The sequence below is a fragment of the Lytechinus pictus genome, chromosome 18 (assembly GCF_037042905.1).
Source record: "Lytechinus pictus isolate F3 Inbred chromosome 18, Lp3.0, whole genome shotgun sequence".
NCBI lineage: Eukaryota > Metazoa > Echinodermata > Echinoidea > Temnopleuroida > Toxopneustidae > Lytechinus > Lytechinus pictus.
This window is the reverse complement of record NC_087262.1, coordinates 2,864,560-2,890,000: the sequence shown is the minus strand read 5'-3', so window position 1 is coordinate 2,890,000 and position 25,441 is coordinate 2,864,560. Positions and strand designations below refer to the sequence as shown.

The 25,441-nt window shown below is 36.8% G+C and overlaps 3 protein-coding genes across 10 annotated transcripts in view; 2 read left to right on the top strand and 1 right to left on the bottom strand.

Annotated features, from left to right (window-relative positions):
* Positions 1-7,810, top strand: part of LOC129281287 (cleavage and polyadenylation specificity factor subunit 1-like) — a 64,453-nt gene extending 56,643 nt beyond the window's left edge. For all 4 annotated transcript variants that reach the window (XM_064113083.1, XM_064113085.1, XM_064113084.1 and 1 more), the window contains 4 exons: positions 5-211; positions 1,712-1,841; positions 3,989-4,127; positions 5,188-7,810. In XM_064113083.1, the coding sequence (XP_063969153.1) occupies positions 5-211; positions 1,712-1,841; positions 3,989-4,127; positions 5,188-5,235 (524 nt within the window). In that variant the 3' untranslated portion in view covers positions 5,236-7,810. The remainder of the gene's footprint in view (positions 1-4; positions 212-1,711; positions 1,842-3,988; positions 4,128-5,187) is intronic.
* Positions 6,186-11,295, bottom strand: LOC129281816 (UPF0434 protein NGR_c31900-like). Its single transcript, XM_054917734.2, has 2 exons — positions 10,797-11,295; positions 6,186-8,849 (listed from the first exon to the last, which is right to left on the bottom strand). The coding sequence occupies exons 1-2, from the start codon at positions 10,976-10,978 to the stop codon at positions 8,696-8,698; spliced, it is 336 nt and encodes a 111-aa protein (XP_054773709.2). The 5' UTR covers positions 10,979-11,295; the 3' UTR covers positions 6,186-8,695.
* On the top strand, positions 10,714-23,531 carry LOC129281230 (ribonuclease P protein subunit p29-like). 5 transcript variants are annotated; one of them, XR_010296464.1, is made up of 9 exons: positions 10,714-11,127; positions 12,009-12,139; positions 13,282-13,445; positions 14,871-15,112; positions 16,050-16,130; positions 18,269-18,330; positions 18,901-19,002; positions 19,693-20,740; positions 21,094-23,531. XR_010296464.1 is itself a non-coding variant. In XM_064113088.1 (8 exons), the coding sequence occupies exons 3-8, from the start codon at positions 13,341-13,343 to the stop codon at positions 19,827-19,829; spliced, it is 729 nt and encodes a 242-aa protein (XP_063969158.1). In that variant the 5' UTR covers positions 10,714-11,127; positions 12,009-12,139; positions 13,282-13,340; the 3' UTR covers positions 19,830-23,531. The 5 variants fall into 5 exon arrangements, 3 of the variants coding, with proteins under 3 accessions (XP_063969158.1, XP_063969159.1, XP_063969160.1); XM_064113088.1 differs by having other exon boundaries at positions 19,693-23,531; XR_010296463.1 differs by lacking the exon at positions 12,009-12,139 and having other exon boundaries at positions 10,718-11,127.
* Positions 23,532-25,441: the final 1,910 nt, after the last annotated feature.

Here is a 25,441-nt window from a genome sequence, read left to right as displayed (position 1 = left end):
TCAGTATCTGATACGGACAAGAACCTGCTCATTTTTCATTACCATCCTGAAGCCCCTGAGAGTGTGGGTGGCGCCTACCTCCTGAGAAGGGGCGATATCAACATCGGCTCAGCGGTCAATACCTTCGTCAGGGTCCGATGCAGACTGACCGATCCCTCCACGGAGCAGATCCTATCAGGTCCAGTGGTCAGGAGACAAGTTGTCTTCTTTGGTAAGGTCATAGGTCCTTGTAATATAACAGTTGGGCAGGGGTGCGAGTATATAGCTCTTGTAAATTTTAGGAATTTCTTCCTTTAATATACATTGTTCTATGGCTGCTCAAAATATAGTCAAGATGATAAAAGTAATAATAATAATAACATCATATTTAACCCAGGGTAGCCACTTCAGTTCTGAAAACTGTTCTCCCAGTGGGCCTTGCTTAACGTGATAATGTTATTATTACCCCGGCTTTAGCACGGCTACATTGATCGGGCGCTCGAGCGTTCAAGGAATTTCTTCCTACCGGGTACCCGTTCACCTCACCTTGGTGGAGTGCAGCACAGATAATAATATGGAAATGTTCTTTTGAGTAATTAGAGTTGATGTGAAATGCATTTTATACAGGAAAGTTATATTATTCTTGGTGAATGCACCAAACACTGGTTACAGTAGCTGGGACTAAAGCCAGGTTAATATAAAGTGCATCTTTAAATTGGAGAAAGAGATAAACATTGATTTATATGGCTGTGCATCATTTATTCTACTTTATTTCATTCATTTTGCATACACTGTATGAAGAAATTCATGTATCCAGGTTAAATTGCCAATTTTTCTGCAACCATTTTATCTTCTGCCCGTTTGGTCCACTTGCCACAGTCTATTTACCAGATCTTCTTATTCCCATTTAGACTACCAGGTATACCTATCTCTTCTGATATCCTCCTGGTCTTACACCACTAAGTCTATATGACAAGGTGAACTGTTCATGGACCAAATTTTAGTTTGACAAAGTAAGAAATGATGAATAGAAGAAGTGAAAATTTTGCCAAGTGGGTACGAGATGAGTTGATCATTGAAAAATAGGAAAATTTATATTAGACCAACTGAGTTTAGCCCATGTGGTATTAGATTATATGAGAAGGAGGCCTAAACCAACTTCTCGTAGACCAACTACTTTAAGACCAAGTGAATGTTGGTATTAAGTTCATTACTAGGACAGAAACTTCTGCAGTGTGCTGCACGAGGAGACATGAATGTAATTCGGTGGATTCACAAAACGGATAGCCATCTATCGGTTGCATCAGACAGGCCGAAATTCGCAATGCCACATGGGAAAAAGCCAACATCTGTTGCAAGCACTAGTTCTAAAGTGCATGCATGCATGTGATAATTCAGCGCTGGCCGACACGGCTCGACCGGAGATGCGGTTTACCGGGGGTCCAAGAGGTTGGAGAGAAATTTGCCCGCATATTCCTGTGTGAAATTAAGACCATTTTTCCTGCCATAGTCCTATGGTGTTCATTTTTTAGCATCATAGACACATTACAGTACACCAGCACTTTGCGCAGTCTGCGCGCAATGTCGACCGTGAAGTTAGACAAGTGGTCTGTTCGCTGCAACTGATAGGTGGCGCACCATATTGTGAATCCACCGAATTGAGAAGGAATGTGTTGTATGTGATTTAGTTGATTGTTTATATTCTCCATTTCTCCCTTATACGACCGGACAGCCTCGCTTGATGGTAGTTTAGGACTCCTACTGCCCATGGTTGAAAAGACGTACAGGAGATTACTCATGTTGCAGAATGTCCTCACGAACAGTCTCCCTCACGTTGGAGGGCTTAATCCCAAGGCTTACAGGTAAGGAATTTCTATCTTTTTTGTTATTTGGAGGCTAAGCCCAATTAAAGGGGTACACCATACTGGGTGATATCCTGATAGCCATGGTTTACTTAAACTTGGATTAACTTGGAACATACTTTTATAGATTGCCAGTTGTCAACTGTTTCCTTAAGGAAAAGATTATTCTAATCTTGCAGCAAAAAGTTTTAAAAAATTAATTGTGTTGTCAAATGAGAAGAATAGGAAAATATGAAAATAAGATTAATTATTTGATAGATTATCTTTGCCATGAATATGGAACATGTATTATGAAACCCAGCATTCCTTAAAAGTATGGTCTAACATTGTAGTTTAGACCAAGGTTAAAACTTGGTTTAATTATCGGAAAACCACCCTCCGATATAGAGAAATTTGTGGAATGTAATTAAAAAAAAAATTGTAATGTATTTTATTTCATACAATTAAATGTATTTGGTAAAGTGGACTTGTATTCAAGATTACCACCATGCTCATTTTGACAAATCTCTTTGATTTTAGAACAATGCTTACTTGAAAATGCTGTAAGTTTGCTGTTTTTCTGATTTGGATGAATTTTTCACTGCTGTGCTTGTGTGAATGTACTCTTTGTATTCTAATTGTCTTAGTATCAAGGTATAACACCCTTAACCCTAAATCTCCCGGGGTATTTTGATTCTTGTCATTCCGGGGGGGGGGGCATTATGGCCCCCCTTAAGATCTCAGCCGCGGATTGTGCGATCACAACGTAAATTTGCATGATGGTAGAGAATGACGTAATCTACGCAGTTGCATTGGTAGATTTCACTGAATTCATATATTTTTATTTTATATGAACTAATTATGCTAATTTATTCATGAAATCATACTTTTTGCTCTGATTCACTAAATAAAGCTCCTAGAATGCTATTTTTGGTGAAAATATTCTTTATAGCATTCCCAACAATTGTGAATGAAAAAAATTCTGGTACCAAGACCGATTTCTTATGTATTTTATTGTTTTTTAAATTTCTTATGTATTTCTTTGTTTTTTTACTTTTTGTTTTATTATTGTTTTTTGATGGAAATCGTTCCAGACTTAATTCTGATCATAAACAAGGCAAAATTAATTAAGTTTAATCAGTAAAAGTAGAAATAATGATACATTTTATGAATTTTTGCTAAATACACAATTTGCATTGGATTTGTACATGAAATCACGTTTATGAGCAATTTTGGGTCTGACGTGCACTTACATAATGTTGCGTAATGTCGTAACCGCGTACCCGGGCATCACAAATTTGGTCTCAAAATTTGCACGAGACTTGAAGGTAAAAAGTCAGTGAGCGGCGAGGTCAAAAAATTTTGCGCAGCGGATATATCGCGAAAATTGTTTGGGGGGGTCATTATGGCCCCCCCCCCCCCCCCCCCCCGGGAGAATTAGGGTTAAAATAACCTTATCTAGCCTTCATGGCAAGTTATGTACATACTGTGATACATTCACATAAGGGAATTGTTCTTAAAGGACAAGTCCACCCCCAACAAAAAGCTGATTTGAATAAAAAGAGAAAAATCCAACAAGCATAACACTGACAATTTCAGCAAAATCGGATGAAAAATAAGAAGGTTATGACATTTTAAAGTTTTGCTTAATTTCACAAAACGTTATATGCACATCCTGGTCGGTATGCAAATGAGGAAACTGATGACGTCATCCACTCACCATTTCTTTTGTATTTTTATGAAATATGAAATATTCTAACGTTGTCCTCATTGTCAAGTGAAACAACGATTAATTCCTCTCTGAACATGTGGAATTAGCATTGTTTAATACTATATGGTTCAGTCAACTTGGTCCTTATTGTCAAATCCCAGTAAATGAAATATAGTATAATTCAAACAATAAAAAACAAAAGAAATAGTGAGTGATGGACATCATCGACTGACTCATTTGCATGACACTGAGTTTTGTGAAAAATAAGCAAAACTTTAAATGTCATAACTTTCTTATTTTACATCCGATTTTGATGAAAGTTTAAGCGTTATGCTAGTTTGATTTTTCTCTATTTATTCAAATCAACATTGCTCCGGGGTGGACTTGACCTTTAAGAATACTTTTAATTTATAACCATGGTTCCCATTGAATTCATTCACCACCATCTTTATTGCAGACACGTCAGGTCTCATTTGCGTAGCCTTAACAACCCTCATCGTAACATCCTGGATGGAGATCTTCTCTTGAAGTTCTGTCATCTCAGCGTCGTTGAGAAAAACGAGTTTGCAAAGAAGATAGGAACAAACGTAGATCAGGTGAGTGAAGTAAAGAGTTGCGATTGATCCAATCAATCGCAACTATGGACGGTTGGCAACGTCAACATATTATGCATATTCAAAATATATTCTAGCTTTGATGTATATTCATGCATTCATTGTTTTCTTGAAATTTCACTGTGCTTCTCTTTGTTTACAAAGGACATTGTGCAAATTTCCTGTAGATAAAATTATGACACTAATGGATTTCCATAAAGTTACGATTGATCCAATCAATCGTAACTCTTTGAAAGACGGGGCCCTGATGATAACAGTTTGTATCCTATTAGTCAACTAGCAGATCGTTTGATCGAAAGTTTGCAAGATATTAATATGATATAAGTAAAATGTGAAGTTTGCCAGTAGGTTATTAATCCCATGCAGGCAGCATTGTAGTTTCAAAGAGTTTTGAAATTCAATAATAGCTTATGCATAGTCCGTATACGACTCACCGAGTATTATCGCACGAGCCTCCTTGGTAGGGTCATATATTTTGGTCATTTCTTATGCTAAAACCTTATAAATGAAAGCCAATCGTTGACAAAAAAAAAAAAATGAAGCTATCAACTGAATATCTCTAGAATGACGTCATTTTACAGGTCACCTGATATTTAAAACCCTTGCTATTCAAATCACACAACTTGAAGCCGGTATTCCGGCTCTCCGGGTATATGTGCATTCATGGTGAAACCGGTATTCCGGCTTTTCGAGGTTAATTAGTATGACATAATTCTGAAAATTGCTAGGTCATACACACACAAAAGGCATTATCACGATTTTCTGTTTCCTTTTCTTGCATAATTTGTTTGTATGTATACAGTGGGCAGTTTCATAAAGTTACAAATGACTTCACGCACAACTGGTGACCCTTCCTTGTGCTAAATGATATATCCCTGTGTAACTGAATAAGTACTGAAGAACATGTTCCAGTCTGGAGTAAAGTTGTGCATAACCTTGTATGAGCACCTTAATGAAACACCACACAGGTTCAATTAAGTTTCCGCTGTGCTGAAACTAACAATCAATTTAATGCTATTTTATTTTTATTTTTTTTCTTCAGATTATAAGTGACTTGATGCTGGTCGAGAACCTGACGATGCACTTCTAGAAACTGTGAATAAAACCACCCCCTTTGCCAGGACTATCAGAAGCCTCGTGAGCAGAAAAAAAATTACGATCCATTAATTGGATCCAGTGATTGGTTGGGACTGCAAGACATGAATAGAAGCTACAAGATAATATTTGAATATTTGGACATGATTCTTCGTTGAATAGAAGCGAGGCATTATGGCCACAGTGCCTTGAAGACCATCACAACCTGAGGCTAAGGGTGTGTTTTCACAAGTGTACAAATGTTTTACAAGGATGTAAGTTGGGATTTTTTCGCAGTTGCAACAGGAACAAATTCTACAATGCACCAATTCCTTTGAAAATGCAAGTCTAACAACAATGAACAGCTTAGAGGTCTTTGTCGAAAAACGGTGAATCGGGACAGCAGATCGGCCTAAGATTCAGATCATACAAAAAATTGCAAATATGTTGCATCTCCAGAGTCATGGACGACACTGCTTTTTGATTTACCAATTTTCGACAAAGGGTGCTTTGTCATGAAGGGCTTTTGACAATAGATTCTCAATGTTCCAGAAAGTGTCTGCGTAGTGTTGCAAAAACTCCCTACTGTCAAAACAGGATAGAATTGTACCTTTATATTCTATGCTCTTAACATTGGGTCAATCATGGTCAGGGTCTCATGGTGTTGCCAATTATTCATTTTTTATTTGGCAGGATTTTTTTTTTTAAGTTTGAATGAAAATCTGCTTCTAAAGTTTCCTACCTCCCATGAACAATCGATCACACTTTTGAACTTCAGAGTTCTCCTGAAATAAAAGATTTTTTTTTTACATCATCAACATTGGCATCCTTTTAGAAAAAAATGTGCATGCCCATGAAAGCACAGCTTACATTTTTGTTTTAATGATAACCTTTGAAATAACTGAAGAAAATAGAAGTTTTATTGTTGTATTGGTCCTCACATAATTAGTACACAATAAAACAAAATTTCTTGCTTTAAGGTTTTTTTTATTTGGGACAACTGTCACATGATTCCTCATCTTAATATTTGTTTATTTACATGGTATAGCAAAAATCATATATTACTTGGCCATTATAGGAAATTAAATATAAACTTTGATTTTGATTGGCTAAGACATGTTACCATGGTAATTACACTGATAGCAAAGTTACCATAAATTTATGCAACATAAGCTTGTGAATAATTGCATCACTTTTCTCTCACTTTTAAACATTTTTTTTTAAAGGAACAGGTAATTGGTAATCAATATTTCCATGAATCAAGACCAATTATAATCATACATGTTGGATTTTTTCGCAATTACTGAGGAAAAATAATTCATTGTATGTAAGAGCAGTGAACTGCTTGAAGGCCTATCCAAAGGGCTTGTCAATAAGGATTATTGCCTCACAAGAAAGATCTGGCTCATTAACTTGTTAGCCCAGTTCAATGGGTTATTAACATAAGTTAACTTTATGTACCGACTGAACTATCTGGACTACCATACATCATTAACACATGCTTTGCACAAACTGATCTGATCTGACTTTTTTTAATGCTAATTAACTGAGTGTAATCTTTTAAATCTTAAAAGGTTATGCATAGTATTCCAGACTCAAAATACTCTCCAGGAAGAGTAGAATCAGGGGCCAGGGAACGATTTTTGAAAAGGGAGTGCTGTTTTTTTTCTTTTAACAATTTGACAAGCAAAACAAGGTTTTCACCCCAGAATAAGGGTTATTTTGGTCAAATTCCTATATTGTAGCATATCGACCTGATTTCAAGGAGGTGCTGCCTATGGTGTATAATATTCGCAGCACCCCCAGAAAAATCTTGGGGTTGCTCGAGTAACCCCGCTTCCCGGGGCCATGTGGAGAATATGTATACATTCAAGACAGACAATGCCAAATAAATCTTGTTGACTGGGATTATAATGTACTTGTAGAGCCCTCTGATATATTGTCAGCATTATGTTTTATCGCAGCGAATTGATGATATGATCCAATATATAATGTTTTATAAATAATAATCATAGGCATTTATATAGCGCCAACTATCTTTCTGAGGCGCATTATTTAATATAATTATTACCCTGGCTGTAGCTCAAGCAGCCTTCCAGTGCTCAGTGCATTAAGGAATTTATCCGGCTGGGTACCCATTCACCTCACCTGGATTGAGTGCAGCACAATGTGGGTAAATTTCTTGCTGAAGGTTAAACACACACCTTGGCTGGGATTCAAACCCACGTCCCTCTGATTGGAAGATTATAGAGTATAACCACTAGACCACGATGCCCCCATATTTTTCATGAGTACAAAAGGGGAGCCTTCACATTTTAATTGATCAAAGTTGAAATAGTTTTGTGAACATAATATGTCCCATCATTATGTGTCAATTTAAAGGCTGCATGTAACATTGTTGCAGGCTTTGATTTCAAATTTTATCATGTCTGTCTCATTGAAAATGATGAAGCATAGTGAATTGTGTGAGAAAATATATTTTTTGTCATTTATGTTTATGACTTGCTCTGTTTGTACATTTGTAAATACATTGGTACAGCAAAATGTATCTCTACGTCTGAGATTGTCAATTTTTAAATAAATACAGATGGAAAAAAAAATATGTTGTGAATTTGTATACCTTTGTTTTGTTTGACCTAGTATCCGACTGGGAGGTATAAATACATCTACACAGTTTTTTTTAATTTGCATTTGCATTTGAGAAACACCCAAATTTTCTTCATCTGAATTGAGTTAACCTTTTCGCAGAAAGATGATACTTGAGCAATTGATGACACATTTCTGTTGATAGAGTTACATGGAGATGATGTTCTATCATATCCTCGACTCCTTACAAAGTTCTTCAATTTCATCACTATGATAGACATCCTCACTTCTGTCACAATATACCCTTGTTAAACAGTTTTATTGCATTAACATTACAAATTATTTTTATTTTACCTTTAATATCTATGTTAAATGACAAATTGACTACCGTAACACTGAGAATAGAGTATCCATGTATTTTGATCTATCATACAAGACAGCAAGTCAAATCCCCTTTTCATCCCAAATGAAAATTCCTCGTATTCATTCAGTGTATCAGTACCAGTATTTTAGTCTTCCTTTGTTATGAAAATGCGAGGCTATTTTGCTTCAGGAATATGTTCAAAGGTTGTGTCATTTTGGAGTCCAATCTCCAGACAGTGATCCTTTCTCTGTGTTATCTTTCAACATCCATCTGAAAGGACCAGATTAGGGATACAACTCTTTAATTGATTCTCTCAAACGGGAGTCCAATCTCCAGACAGTGATCCTTTCTCTGTGATATCTTTCAATATCCTTCCATCTGTAGGGACCAGATTAGGGATACCATTCTTAATTGATTCTCTCATACTGGAGTCCAATCTCCAGACAGTGATCCTTTCTCTGTGTTATCTTTCAATATCCTTCCATCTGTAGGGACCAGATTAGGGATATCATTCTTATTTATTCTTTCATACGGGAGTGCCATCATCAGACTGTGATCCTTTCTCTGTGTTATCTTTCAATATCCTTCCATCAGTAGGGACCAGATTAGGGATACCATCCCTGATTGGGTATGCTACATTAATGGCATCGCTAATGAGTTCATTGCTCTCAGCATCGTACCTACAACAGAAAATTATAAGAAAAGAACAAAATTATCTGGATGTCATAAAAATTAAAATGCTACATCATTCAAGCCCTTTGCATAAAAGTAACTCCCACAGTATCTCATGCCATTCAATGGTAACTTTTCTGAAATCCTTTCTTTTGATTGGCTGTTATGTGGCTATAATAAAGGTACCTTGATAGTAGACCAAAAGCTTCGGTCTCTGAATTGTTCTGTTGAACTTCGTTGGCTCCACTCACCAATTACAGAGACTGTAGTTTTAACTCGATCTGTACAGGGACTCAATGGCCATATATATTTATGTATCAAGTTCGGATAAAACGGAAGTGGGAGTTGCATGACAGTCGTAACAAGTCACTGTTCTTTTTTCCTTTTGACTTTACTTTTTCCCGTTTTGGTGCATTTCAAGGCAAAACTGAATAATAATCTTCATTTTGGTCCAGTTCTTGTTATATATTTTAATGAAATAAAGACAAAAATCGATGAGCCCCATCGGGGGATTTTGCATTGGTAACCCCCTAATGGCGGCTGCACGATCACAAGCCGTCTGTGTACAAGAATATTTTAAAAAATAAGAATTTTTGAAAACTCGAAACAGACGGCAGCCAGCTGTCAATCTTGATAGTAACTTTTGCGCAAAAGGGAAGCTGAGAGGTTTTTATGCTCCCAATGCCAGCCAAGACACAGTCACACAGGAGCAAAGAGTACTTTCAATCCATCAGCACACGTTCTAATTCTACAGATCATGCCTGGTTAACTCTAAATGGACTGGGCTATTTCGATGCCTAAGAATCAGCCCCCCCCCCCTTATGATCTTGGCTGTTGATTGCGCGATCGCGACGAAAATTGGCACGCACATTACCCATGGCATTGTCTACAAAACTATAATATCGAATTAAATCTCATTGCTAATTAATTATGCTAATTTATGCATAAAATCAAAAGTTTGCTCTAATTAACTAAATAATGCCCCTAAAATGCTATTTTTTGATACACCGACACCTTATATAAATCTGATCAAATGTGCTAAAAAAAATTCAAAATCACGTTTATTTTCTTATGTATTTTATTGTTTTCTAAATTTCTTATGTATTTCTTTGTTTTTCGACTTTCTGTTTTTTATTGTTTTTTCAATGGAAATTTTCGGGGACTTTATTTTGACCATAAATAAGATGGAATGAATTGATTTCAATCAGTAAAAGGAAAATTAATGATACATTTATGAATTTTGGCTAAAAACACTATTTGCATTGGATTTGTACACAAATTCACGTTTTTGTGCAATTTTGGGTCTGCATGCACTTACAATATGTTGCGTGATTTCGGAACCGCATACCCAGGGGTCGCAAATTTGGTCTCAAAAGTTGCGCCAGACTTGAATGTAAAAAGTCAGTGAGCGACACGGTCAAAACATTTCGCGTGGCGGATTTATCACGAAAAATGTTGAGGGGGGGCTGAATCAGCCCCCTCCCCCAGTCTTCTTAGCCTTAGGGTTAAACCCACTTGATCGACTGGTGTGATATGTTGTTGGGTGAAGTTAGCGATCACTAATATTTGATTTGAGTACAATTTTTCTGCAAATAATTCAGTCCCCTTTCCAAAAACGCTGGATTATCATGAAGGTGCCACACCCACTCCCAAATTTCTTCTAGGCTAGCCAAACATTAACCAGCGGCCCCCCCCCCCCCTAGCCTGGAGGCGTCTGGGGAGTAAAAGTCATATACTCTACGTATGGTTACTCCCCGAACCATACGTAGAGTATATGACTTTTACTCCCCAGACGCCTCCAGGCTACCCCCCCCCCCCCCCCCCCCCCCGGTCGCGCCAGCGAAGCTCGGCGGCCAGTCGAGGTCCGTCTTAGTATACCCGCGCCGCAACCGGAATCTACGGCGGTGTCTGCTGCTGGTTCCTGAACCACAACAGGAATTTTTGCTGGTACTTACCTCAATGGTTGCTTGGAGATTGGGCACACGAGAACTTCTAAAAGTGCTTTGTCGAAAGATGCATTCTTCTCGGGTTTATGAGAAATCGCCGACGTTGACAGCTGTCTCAAGGACTTCACATTAAAACGAGAAAACAAGATCACTCTCCTGCACATCAAAACAAGTCTCACGGTCGCTGCCATTTTGAATGATTACGCAAGACACGTGTGCATTGGCATTGCATGCAGAGCAGAGTACGAGTGCAGTGACTGCAAGTGCGGAAATTGAGTCTGCTGAATTTCCCAGTCGACTGTGTAGCTGTAAACTCAACTGTAGCTGTGTTATAAAAAAGGTGAGCCTGAGGTATAAAGTCAAATTTGTAGATCATTTAATGGCTGCCAACTACTCTCACTCACTCATCATTGCCATTGGCATGATTGCCATTGCCATTGGCAATGTTGAAATCATTCTGTGTTGCCTGGTGTAACTAGCCAGGACTCGCAGAAGGCTTCTTGAGAATGAGAGTAAAAATCATTTATAATGGCTTATTAATGGTTAGACAGCTGGCAGCCGTCTGTTTCGAGGAGTTTTTTAACATGTTTTTATTTTTTAAATTTCTCATACTTTGGTGAGTGAAGCCAACGGCTAACGGAGTTCAGCTGAACAACCAACATAACAAACAGAGACCGAAGCTTTTAGTTTTGGTCTAATTAATGGTGGGCCCCAAGTACAAGTCTGCGCACCTAACAATTTGAGTTAAGATTTAACATGAATTTCTTTTTAATTTTATTTCACAAAATCTTTCAGTAATGTTCCTTAAATACCTTGTTATATTCTTATGAGTAAGTGTACCTACCAAATTTTTCATTGAAAAATGAAAGAAAATATAGGATTTTCTTGAAAAAACCTCGGGCAGTCATTTACAGATTGAAAAAAAAATGGTACCCCATGTCTGTGCACTCATTCACTTTGCACACGATTCAGGGATTTTGATGAGAAAGGCTGCATTTTGAGGCCGTCACATGAAATGCCCTAAAATTTCTCTCCTACCCCAGTCTCGATCGGCCATTTTTAACAAAATGGCCGATCGAGACTGGGGTAGAAGGAGAGAACTTTTCGGTTTTTTGAGGTTCCAGTCTGTGCCTCGATGTCAGGATTCAACCACTCGGTAGACCTTCATCCATATAATCGTGGTAAGAGCATAATTTCTGTTTTCACAATTTATCTTGCTAGGTATTTTGACCATAATCTACCCTTGTTCCGTGAGTATGGGTAAATACACGGTGAGCTCCTGGGCGCCGGCCTGCTTTGCGGGCCTGCGCTCCCTGGGTTACTGTTAACACAGCTCAAGGATTGGACTACTGGTAAGTATTTGGACAATGGAGATTCAGTTGATGTAGTGTATTTCGACTTCAGAAAAGCTTTTGACTCTGTGCCTCATGTTAGACTATTGAATAAGATTGCTTCATATTGTATTGATGGCCCTCTTCTTTCTTGGATTCAAGATTTTTTAACGCATAGAGTTCAGAGAGTTTCAATTGATGGATGTTATTCAGACTGGTCTACTGTCATCAGCGGAATTCCGCAAGGCAGCGTACTCGGTCTGACTCTTTTTGTTATGTTTGTGAATGACTTGCCTGACATTAGTTCTTGTCGAACTCAGATGTATGCAGATGATGCTAAAGTTTATACATCCATCAACTGCCAAAATTATTGCTAGGAATTACAAGAGGATTTAGATAACATTTCTACTTGGTCTTCACTTTGGCAACTTCCTTTAAACTCTCAAAAATGCAAGACCCTACGTCTTGGTGACAATAATCCTCAACACACCTAAGTGATGGAAAACAGACATCTTGAGAATGTGGACTCTGAAAAAGATCTCGGTGTCATTGTTGATAATAATCTGACTTTCCACAAGCACATTGCAGCAATGGTACAGAAGGCTAACCAGATGCTAGGGATCATTAAACGAGCCTTTGTAAATACAAATACCGAGAACGAACGCAACTTTCCCTTTTTAGAGGGTCCAGTTTGTGCCTCGACGTCAGGATTCTGTGTCACGATAGACCTTCATCCATATTATTGAAGTGCATAATTTATTATTTCCCCTTTTATTTAGAGTGCTATTGCGACCCCATTTTACCCCATTTTGGAGGGTTAACTTATGTTGAGAGATTAATGGGCATTACTATTGATGTGTTTCATTAGAAGTGTTCAGTACTTTGTTAATGAATAGTTAATACTTCATAATCCATTGATTCATTCAATTGACCAAATTTAAATGTCTCCTGTCCATATGCTTCTAGTAAGCTCAGCTAGACCTTTAGCCAACCCTAACAACGGGCAAACAAATGGCTGAAGATCAAAATTTCCAGTTTTAGTGCAGGAAAGCTTTGAATTTTCAGAAAAGGCCAGCAAAAAAAGACTTGTTATCTCCCCCCCCCCCCCTCTTCACCTTCGAGTATTTATAATGACTTAATATTTACTTCAACTTTACTTTTAGGTGTTTGATTCAGGACATTAGGATTCAGGTTGGTGGTACTGCATACTGCAAGATCCAATATGGCTGCAGAGGAAAGTCAAGATGGAAAAGGAGAGGATACCACATCAATGTGGCTCTACAAGAGCCTTCCATCAGATGTCAAGGAGGATAAAACATTGCTGCAGGTAACAAAAAATCTGTCAGGTTTCCAGAAGAACAAGATGTTTTCCAACATAGGCTTAGATGGGGAGCCATTCGACTTGTACTTGTACACTCTTGACCACACTGCAAAAACTCTGGTGTTGATTTAACACCAGCCCGGAATCTATATATGTTCACACCAGAGAAGTGTTAAACAGCACCAGTTTCGTTTTGGTCTAACACCAGATAGGTGTTTATACAACACCAATTAGTATTAAAACAGCAATGTTGGTTTGATTCCAAACTGGTGTTGTTTCAATACTTCTCTGGTGTGGACATATATAGATTCCGGGCTGGTGTTAAATCAACACCAGAGTTTTTGCAGTGCAGAGAAACATGAGAAAGGTTCACTTTTTCTGGTTCAGGTGCAATGCTTGCATGTATAATGTGTCTCAAAGGCAAAGCCCCAAAATATATAGGGACAGTGATTTTCCGTTTTACCGGTAAATAAAACTGAAATTCCGTTTGCTCTTCATGTAAAAATTCATGGAATTCACCTTTGCAAAACGGAATTCAGGTTTTTACTGTGTACATTTTCAGTGACAAAACAGAATTTCCCTTTTTAGATCAAGTTAAAACGGAATTACAGGTTTTCAGAAACGGAAAAGACCATTTTTTTAAACGGAAAATCACCGTCTCTAAATATAGGTGTGTTGTGTTCTAAGAAAAGATAAAAGAAGAAGAAGGAAGAATGGTATGTTTCTGGTGTTGTTCACTTGGACCTTTCTCTCTCTTTTGGTTTGTAATATTTAATAATCCTTCGTCAGATTTAATGCTGGATGATGCTTCTTAATTCCCATCATAAACCCTTTCAAAGCTTTAGGCTGGCTTTCTGCAGAATAACAAATTCATTAATCTGTATAACCATGCGTTTCAAGTACATGTATAAAATGTTCAATTTGATATTGCTTGGCATGTACACAGTGGTGAATCGACATTTGCTCCTCCGACAATTGCTCTGGGCTTTATTTCGCCTAAGATCTAGGGTTGCATATTGGGTTTAGGGTTAGGCTTAGGGTAGGGTGTAGTGTTAATCCAGGGTTGAAGTTGGTCATTCCCTTTGTATGTGGGATTCACAGCGGAACAATTGTCGCCAGAGCAAATGTCATGGAACCGTATACAGTAGGCATCAAACACAGAAGTTGCGGATTAATTCATTTTTCATTTTCATCTTTGCTCCCCTAAAGATTATACAACCACTGCTTTTGTAAGATCCTTTACCACTTGAGGCTTGAGACAGGTGTTAAAGTGTTAACAAGGCAGAGTAACAAAATCGTAACTCCTTAGAACAATACATTTAAAGTACGTTAAATGCACTTCAAAATTACTTGGCAAGTAGGTAATATACATATTCTAAATTTATTGATATCTCATGTTAACCCCCCCCCCCCCCTCCACTGCAATTTTAGACAACCAGCAACCCCCAGAAGTACATCACAAGCTTCATGAAACGACACACCCCCGACAAACGAAGCGCAGAGGTGCAGAAAATCTTGACCCACAAGGATGTGATTATGGACAGCATCAAGAGGAAGAAGAAGAAGAAAAGGAAAGGAGGAGGGGGTGTTCCACAGGGGAGAGGAAAGAAAAGACTCAGTTACAGAGAGAAACAAAAACTGAAGCTATTTGATATACCAGAAGACCAACAAAGGTGAAGATAATTTTTTTATTTAGTGTTTTTTTTTTTTTTGGGGGGGGGGTCATTTAAGAAATAAATAAGTACTGCAAAGGGAAGACTGGCCAGTCAATATAGTGCGTAATGAAACGCTCGAGAATGGCACCCAACAGCTTTGGGTAGGTAACCATTCGCATATCGTCATATGGGGTTGTGTATCAATCATATGTGGGAAATGGTGGAGGGGGGAGCGATTTTTGTCTCACCTGCATAGCAGAGCGAGACGATAAGCGCCTCTTTTCCCACGGCGGCGACGGCATCGTCAACAACAAATCTTAATATCTCAGTCACATTTGCTCTACGGCGGCCGTACGGCAAGTCGAAAACGGCCGTTTTAAAATGTTATGTACCAGCTACATAATAGTGAAGTTGGAATAAAAATGAATAAAATGGCTGTTTTCGACTCGCCATACGGCCGCCGTAGAGCAAATGTGACCGAGATATAACCTAAGGTTAAGTTTTTGAAATGACATCATAACTTAGAAACTAAGTATATGTACCTCATTCATGAAACTTGTACATATAAGGGTAATCAAGTATTACTGAACATCCTGCCTTGGTTTCAGGTCACATGACCAAGGTCAAAGGTCATTTAGTTGGGGGTATTTGTTGAATTTCCATCAAAACTTTTAATTTTTATGTAGCTAGTTCATAAAAATTGGACATAAGGGTAAGCAAGTATCACTGAACATCCTGTGTAAGTTTCACGTCACATGACCAAGGTCGAACTGCCTTCATAACTTTGAAAGTTACATATAGTTAATGAAATGTGGACATAGGGGTAATCCAGTATCATTGCTCATCTTGCACAAGTCGTAGGTCACTTGATCAAATTCCTGTGATTTTTTTGAATTTTTTTTTATTTATTACCATTGAGAGATTAATATGTGATATTGTTATTTTTTTCCTGTAGATATGAGCTGTTTGAGCCTCTTCATCAACTCTGGTTAGATTACATGAGAGAAGCAGTGTTAGCCCATAACCCAGACATGAAGTGAGTTATTCAGAAGATCAATATTCTATACACATATTGCCTACAATTCACTTCCCCAACAGACATGGCCCTAGGGGTGCTGCGTGTATTGCTCACCATAGGCAACACCCCAGGTAATCTAGAAGATGTCTAAAAATACATATCCAAAATTACCTCCTTTTTTTAGTGAAAACTTTTTTTTTTTTTTTTTTTTTGCTTTTCAAAACATATATTGGGACCAATTTGATCTCCATTTTGTAGTGAAAACCTTTTTTGCTTATCAAATTTACATCAGCACCCCCAGTAAAAAAAAAACATTCCCAGGGCCCTGCCAACAGGGTTATATTTTTCCCTAGGGATTATATTTTCCCCAAAAGCACACAGCATGGAGGGAAAATGCCTAAAGGCAGGGTCTGTGTAGGCTTTATGATAAAATATTTATTTTTAGTAGATTTATGCAAACAAATCGCACCAGTGCAACGTAAAACGATAGTTTGCAATGCAATAGAAGAATGGCAAGGACCAGTCAAAATCATTTTTACAAATATATTTTGTTGAAAATAATGACCAGGAACCAATCGTAATTGTTCTTTCATGTTTGCGATTCATTGCAAAGACGCTCGCTTTTGTGTTGTGGAGACCTGGGCCCCCGTTGCATAAAAGTTACCATTATCGTAACTTTGCCATGCAATGGTAACCTGCATGGAATCTTTGACTTTGATTGGCTGTTCATCACGATCAGCATTACCATGGTAGTTACCATTTGATGGCAAAGTTACCATAATAGTATACAAATATACAATGACACTCGAGGATCTGGCTAAAACTATTCGCATCGAAGGAACATCATATAGTACTATTCTCCCGAGGGCCATCGGCCCGAGGGAGAATAGTACTATGTGATGTTCCTGAGTGCAAATAGTTTTAGCCAGTTCCGAGAATGGGTCATTGTATATTTGTTTTATATCCCTTCCACTCATATATATTCTTCATACGATATTCTTCGTTGATACCCGACTTTTACAGCAAAACGATTTTTAATAAGTCGATGATGGAACAATCGTTGAGAAGATGAGAAAACAATAAGCCTTGTCGTATTGATTGTCTGTTCAGCGAGCACACCTGGTTAGTGCAGCTCGCCGAAAGTTCCCCGTGGCATGCAGTAGAGAGTACCGTTGGGCTGAGCAGCACGCGCTCTGCTCGCATCGCGCCGCACAGCTCGCGAATCGAGTAGGGGGTGGGGTCAAAAAACGTATAGTTCACTTTTTCCCTAGGGAAAAAATGGACTATGCGTGACGTCAGCAAGGCAAATGAACTATTTCATGGCAAACGTTTTTCGTAGTAAAACTATTCTTTTTCTCCTTGTATTCACTCTCAATACAACAATCTTAAGTAAGGGATATAATAACTTTTATGCTATGGGGCTCTGGACATTTTTGGAGGGGGAGAGGGTCTTCACCATTTTCTTAGCATTTGAATATGAGTTAAAGGAAATGAAGTAATTAGACTGAATACAATTTATTTCAAACGAGAGATAGTATCACTATGTGCTGGCAGTCCTCATCTTAGGTTCTACAGTATACAAATAATGAATGTTTATGAGTACAATAGATATCTCTCACCGAATTCTGTCCATTGCACGAATGAAAAAATAATAATTATTCATTTTATATGACACATACAAATAGAATTTTGTCATTCAACATTTGGAAACGAGAGAATGCACTTGCATTGGTGGTGTCCACCCTACAGGCTTCAAACACAAGTGTTTTATCTGTGTCTTAGCGAGCATGCAATGGACAAAATTGTATGGATTAAAAAATTGCACGAGTAAGGAGGTCATTGTAAAATGGGCTGAATGATCGATATCAACCAATCAAATGACAAAGATCTCTCTCATGTAAATACAATGCTATTCACCATTTACAAAATAATTCATGATTTTTTTATAATCTTATTAAAGGTTATTTCATGGAAAGCTGAATGTCTTATACAAATACATTTTAAAAAAGTGTGACTGTGTTAATTGTATTCTCAATGAGGTTTTGGCAAAAGTTATAAATCGCATGATTATTAATGATGAGAAAAATTTATCACCTCACCTGAAAATTTGTTTCACACTGTAATAAGAATTATTAAACCATTTCTTCTCTCTACAGGAATAAAAACATGCTGGAATCAAGACTACTGAAATGTGAGCTCTATGGATGTATATTGACTGGTAAGAAAGCATTCAAATTTTTCAGTTGATTACCCAATATGTTATATTGCCAATTTATCATTTTCTTTCCTGTATGTGTCAGTATGTATCTTAAGGTTTTCATTTTGAATTTTGCTTACATTTCTGTCTTGGCCTTGATTTTCCCATGATTTTTCGATGGAAGGTCGCTTTAAATAAAAATGTTGCAAGTGTGATTCCCACCACAGCACTGTGGTTCTTTTGCAAGATGTTATATTTTTGCCTCCATCACACACAAGTGTTAATGCCAATGTCAGTATTTTAGATAGTTATAACCAATTAACATTAAGGAAAGCAATACTCTACATTTTTTGTTATAACCCTTATTTGACATAATCTATCTAGTGTGAATAAATTGCTTCAATTTAATTAGGTGATTGTTTTATTAATAGTGACGATTATACAAATTAATTTCTAAGGTAGATTTTTTTTTTATAAGTCTCTGTGTAGTTTGTTTTAATGTCACCATTTTATTCAAATGTTTTTGTTGTGTCTTTATACAAGAGGCAGTACCTTAGTTTATTATAACAACCTATCTTTATATCCAAACAGTCACTCATTCAAAGTGTCCAGCCTATGTCGGTATATCAGGAATCCTCATTCACGAAACCAGAAATACTTTCAAGGTTATTACCAAAGAGAACAAATTGAAAAGTAAGTATTCCTGTAAATATTATCACAATTTCTATACCTCCACCCTCGAAGATGGTGTTCAGACTCAGAGACATTGTATTTTTATTTAAGTTATAAATCTGTCCGTGCTTCCACGTCATTTTCGATTCTGTGACAACTTGCAAAGCACTTTATGGATCAACCTTAAACTTGGGCCAAGTATGCTTAAATAGGAGGAACAATTATCTGTTTAGTTATGGGGAATATCAAGGCAAAATATTTCAGAACTTGTTATCAATATTCATGTTCTCACTATGAATGGAGAACTGTTATAGGGATCAACTTTATACTTGGCACATGTATGCATATCAGATTGGAGATAATTCTCTTTGTTCCCTTAGTAATTCAGAATGTCTCAAACAGGAAAATTTAAGCAATCACACACTTGTCAAATTCCTGTTAATATCCCTAAGTAATGAATAAATAACACCCTAATAGAGAACTATTATTATGCGCTTAATAAATATCCTCTATTATTATTAATGTATATCCTACTTTAGATTGTAATGAAAATTGTTCAATCCTAATATATAATTTTCTAACTTTGTTAATATTATGTCCTCATGTGCAACTATTCCAAAGAACCAATAATAGGTTGTATTTGCTGTTGACCATCATGTCACTAATGTTGAAAAGTTTTTTAATCTAGCCTTATCATGTTCTCTTTTGCAGCCATCCTAAAGAACCAATGCTGGTTTATGTTCACCGTTGATCAGTACGCCATCACCATCTACGGCCAGCACTTCTGCCAGAGGAGTAGCATGAGAGCTTCAAAGAAGTTTAAAGCTAAACCCACTATCGAGTTATGACAACACAGATTGGAGCCCAGACTGTATCCAAACATTGAAATCGGGTAGAATCCTGCCGTAGATGGATAAGCTCTTTCAGAGATTATTTGACTGCTCATGCTGTGATAGAGATGATCAGGTTTTGACAGGATACTGTGAAGTTATCAGGTAGAGGGTTTTAATGTGGAGAGCGACAGAATACGTGTGACCGTGAAGGATGATCAGGCCGCTGTATGGCCAACCCTCTCCTGATTGGATTATGCACTACAAGTGATCTGGAAGTTGCAGTGTTAGGCCAGATCCTGTGCTCCTCACTGAACAGGAATTATGGAGGAACAAGAAGGGAACACCTGACATCTTTAGGAGACTAGTGGACAATGACAACAGCGATGGAACACTGGACCTAGAGGAGGTAGTGTGTCTTGAGGTCAATGGATGAGTTCCTCCAGTCTATGATGACTGCAGCAGTGTTTTTATACCTCCAGGCCATAGGGCCTAGCCTTCACCCGCAGTTGGTAGTTTTCTTGAGATCAGTGGATGAGTTCCTATAAGAGCTACTAACTTTAATGACTGTAGCAGCGTGGTCTTCTAGAAACAGCTACTTATGAGAACAGAGATACTGTTCCTGAGTTGATCAGTCAAATCGGGTAGAAATTCTCTGGATTCTGTAAAGATGGGTGTCTCATCCCTGATATGTTAATGTTTGTACTTTATCAATATAGAGAATCCCACCGCTGCCACCCTGTTTTCATTATTTTATCTAATTTCATGAATATTCAGTGAAACCTCTCTATACATTGAGATAAAAACTGAAACATTTTTATTGTAAGACCACTGAAGGAAGACAAGAAGATTGGTCTATGTAGACTCTTATGAGTCAAAGGAAATGATCTACATAGTAGCTGGTCTTTATGAGCAGGTCCCTTTAACACGTGCCGAAGACAAAGCGATATTTAAGTGAAACAAACATGCAGCCTTTTTAGACAGATGACCATTTATATAGACACCGATGGTTCATATGGTTGATAAAACAGGTAATTATGTAGTAAATTTTCATTTTCATTTCATTTATTTATCATTTTTAACTATGAAACAAGATAGTTGTTAATACTAAATAGGTTCATTATTTTGGACTGAAATAATCGCTAGAGGGTATTCATCTGTCTCGCAATCTACTATGGTCACTTGATAAAGAGTTGCAGAGGCACTCGAAAGCTCGTGAACTTGTAAGCTAGTGAACACTTTTTGCGAGAGTGCTCACGAATTTCCTTGTTGACCATAGTAGATTGCGAGACAAATGAATAACCTCTAGCGATTAAGATAGTTGTTCACACCAAGGGGAGGTGCATATGGTGATTTTACAATTAAAGAAAATTACCAGTTGTGGTAACGATCTCAAAATGAGTTTGAACAGAATCCAATGAAATTACCACCCAAGTGTTTGTATGTATTAATGAAAAATATGTGCCAAATGACTCTTTGAAGAAATGTGTCATTGCTGAGAAATTAACACAAAATGAGCACAGAATTCCATAAAATGTCTGGTATTTTTCCAAGTAATATTAATACACTGTCCCACATATGGCTTTTTGTGTCAGTGATCATCAGAATTATGGGTTTTTTGCTACAATTCACAAAGATAAGTTCATTTCAATGTACCAGATCTAAATCTATGATAATATTGTGGCAATTAACCTTGATTTTAAAGACTTTTTAATGAAATAATTGTTTGCTGGAACTACCGTATTTTACCTTTAATGTCTTTTGTGATAGATTATACGATAGTGATCCTAAAATACATGTTAAGGGAAGTAGACCATTCAGGAAAGACAGCATTATTTATAAGGATATTGTCATTATAGACCGATGTTTATCATAGTATAATTATATCAGTCGAGTCAGATATTACATGTCCATGTCTTTGGTAGGGCGACATGAAGAATATCAGCTAAAAACACAATTTGCCTACAAAAGGTCAAGAAATAGCCCATCAGCAAATTAGCCTCTGTATATTGCCACTGGGTTCAATTCAAAATTTCATTGAGAATGATTTCTAGTGTACAATAACCCCCAACTCTCTCAGTCCATACCATCTTTATATAGATGGAAGTTGGTAATGCTATATCTTTCTCAACTATCAACAATGACATGACATTCACAAATTGATAAAGTATGGGATGTTAAAGAAATAACATTTGCAGTTCAGATATTTAGAGTCGATGACAAGAGGTACAAATGAAAGGAACTGCCTCATAAAAGTCATTTTCAATGTCTCGCATAAAAAGCTGTATATCTAACATGTTGGTTTGCAATCAGTAAAATATGCAATATGTTTTGACCCCTAGATAACCTTTGATCCCATCATCATGTGGCCTTACCCAAGGATCATTTGTATCAAGAGTGAACACATTGATGCAGAAATAAAGAAAAACAAATGAGAGCAAGATAAACAAACACTTTAAGAAAAATTATGTACATGGCCTCCTGTCATTTGATCTTTTGACCCCATTATTCTCATGAACACACATTAAGAAAAAAATGAGAGCAAGTTGAACAAAACCTTTAACATTTTTGTAACTGTAACAGACGGACTGACCAACAGTCTGAAAGGAGAAGTAATTACTAGGTCTCTGCTGATCCCTGTTCAGGTGAGACAAAAAATGGGTATACTATTGGTGGCAGCGGTGGGATGTTTTATGTGTATTCTTTTGTTTCATGTAGCATTGGACATTTCAGATACATAGGACAAGACGTCGGTAGCCATTTGACGATACAGCCAAATCTTTACATTTTTTTTGTTCCTCTGCCTAATTCCTCTCTATTTCCATTTTGTTTCTGTATGAAGATATGTATCCAATTGCAAGGAATGACAATGACTGTTCTATACATACAATGTAGTATACTTCATTTAGGTTAAATTTGAAGCATTTATGGCTCGTGTAGATTAAGATTTATGTGTGCAATGTGTTATTCAAAATGAATGAGTGAACAAATTGATTATGATCTTTATTAAGCACTTTTGGATATAGTTACATTATCTTATCCAAACATTCTTTGGTTTCAAGTGAATCACTAAAGTTTTTGTTATAAAGGTTTGAATAATTTAACTATTATATAGGGGGGGTAATACAGTGACATTCATTCTTTTAAATTTCTCATTTGATAGAGACTTGTACTATAAAGTAGAAAAGAAAAAATGTTTAAAATAAAATCAACTTGCCCAAAGTAGATGTTAGAGTGGGAAGCATTCTGGGATAAGTAAATTTAAAGAGCTATATCAGACATGAATTCAAGGACAGTGGGCCTGTTTACTCACCCCCCCCCCCCCCTGTTTGAGGGGCAAACTGTACCCCTCTATTTTGTAGGTACTTTAGCCCCTTTAGTGCACCTACTCGATCAAATCCCAGTTCAGTATGTGGCCTATATTGTAAGTAAAAGCTTATCTAGCTAAATCATAAAATCTAGAAATAATTGTATGAAAATTTTTACTTGACTAGAGTGGGGTCCATTATTTGCATGATTTGCAAATTTACTTATGTGATTATGTAGCATAATGGTTGAAATTTTTTACACCCGTATACGGTTGTTGTTTACTTAATGTTTTATCACGTTATGTGCCCAAGTACATTATATTTGTTTAGTTATATGCATACTATTTATGGATATACCTGGCTCTGATCGAGAATAAAGGACCCTATGCTAGGGGAAAAGTAAAGAACCAAATGATTGAAAGTGGATATTCTTATTCTTTAGTATAACTATTTATGCAGGGAGAAATACCATTTCCTCTGGTGTACATGTACCTGTTAACAGCACTTAAACTTTTAAACAATAAATATTAGAAGTTGGATGTTAACATTTTGTTTAGAGTTGAAGCAATATCTGATTGGGTCATTTTATAAAACACATTTTAAAAAAGTGTTCGACTTTATGTGAACTATCCTTTCACCCTGCTTGAGTGCTTGTACCATCAAGAAAGATCTTAAACTAATAACAAACCAAACACCCACTCTCACAAACACACAAAAAGTATTTCTGCCCCACCGCTCCCAAATATTTCTTTGAATAAATGCTACATGTACGTCTAGACGTTCTTATTTAATTTTGTGGTTATACATTTTTTTTTGTAAAAAGACCATGCATCATGTTTAATGGGTGGGCCTAGTCTGCAGGCTGCAAGACCCCTTTGTTTGTTTTTTGTAATTTGCATAGTGCATAATGCAGAGTCTAAAACTAGTGAGACTATCTACTGTGGGTACCTCTGTGTCAAATAATTATGTCCTCAGAGAGTTTGGAATCTAGTCTTTATTGACAATGTTTAATTAGTTTGAGTCCGTGTCAGCAGATTAGGGCTGGCCCATAATGGTATCACATAGTTCATGGATTCAAACAAGCACAATTTTTCTTCTTATCTTCCACATTAATTTGTTATTGATCAAAATGCAAGGGTTACATCAGCTATACATTGACATGACGTATGTATACTTATTCTTTCTATCAAAAAATATTAGCAGTTGATACTTTGAATAGATATTCTATCAGATGGGCACTTTAGATAATTTCCATTCAAAATCAAAATAAAAGATTCTTTTCAAAATGAATTAGTTTTAATCGCTTAAATTCCAAGATATCTTTTTGACAAATTATTTTCTTTGATAGAAATGCTATTATGGTGCCCACGATAATAGCATGTATGTATTTATATATCATTTGAGAAAAAGTAATGGTAAAAAGAGAAGAAGTTAGTGCATTTATGATGAAATACTTTTTGGATATCACCCAATTATATCTGAACGATTATCTTCATGTAACAGACACCCTCTAAGCTCTACCAGAAAAATATATTCCCGAAAACAACTTTTAAATTGTACTTTCAATTACAAACAAAACTTTACATGTGACCTTTTTAATAGGGTTATATGCAATTATATTTTCTTTTTTTATTTGATGTTTTAACAAAGTATTCTTGTCATTTCTCATCACAATTCGAAAAGCCTCAAATCATGATCAAACTAATGACTAGATTCTCCAACAAAATTAGCATGGGCGATGGTACAAGCGGTTGTGTTTTAAGAAGGAAAGAAAATATGAAGAAAATGACGGAGAAACAAAAATAATAAATACTAGAAAACAAAACATATGGGTCATGTAATGCAGTACGTGGATGTAAAGTTTGTTTTCTATCTTTGTCATATTTATTTGTCTTTATATATCATCTACATGTATACATATCTCTCTAGCCCAGTCTCGCTAACTTCTCTTTCCCGCGCAATTTAATCAGCTTATTTTGTTGTTGCCGCTCAGCATGGTTTTTGCGTGATTTGCCCCTTTAAGTTCAAGTTCAACGGATATGAATAACACGCCTATTGTACTAGCTCGTCTTTTGTATGCCCACTCCTTTCTTTTGGCATTTATTTTGGCGGGAAGATTCGAATTAGATGGAGGGCCTTGACAACCTATAGTTATTATTGATTACTAGTATTGCACCCTTTCACGCGAACAATAACAAACGCCTGTAAAATCCCCCATTTTATTTGCCTCAAACTGGAATAAGACTTACGTGCAGGACATATAACTATGCATAGACCAGTGCATTATCCGATTATGATAGAAATGCTGATGAAGATAATGTG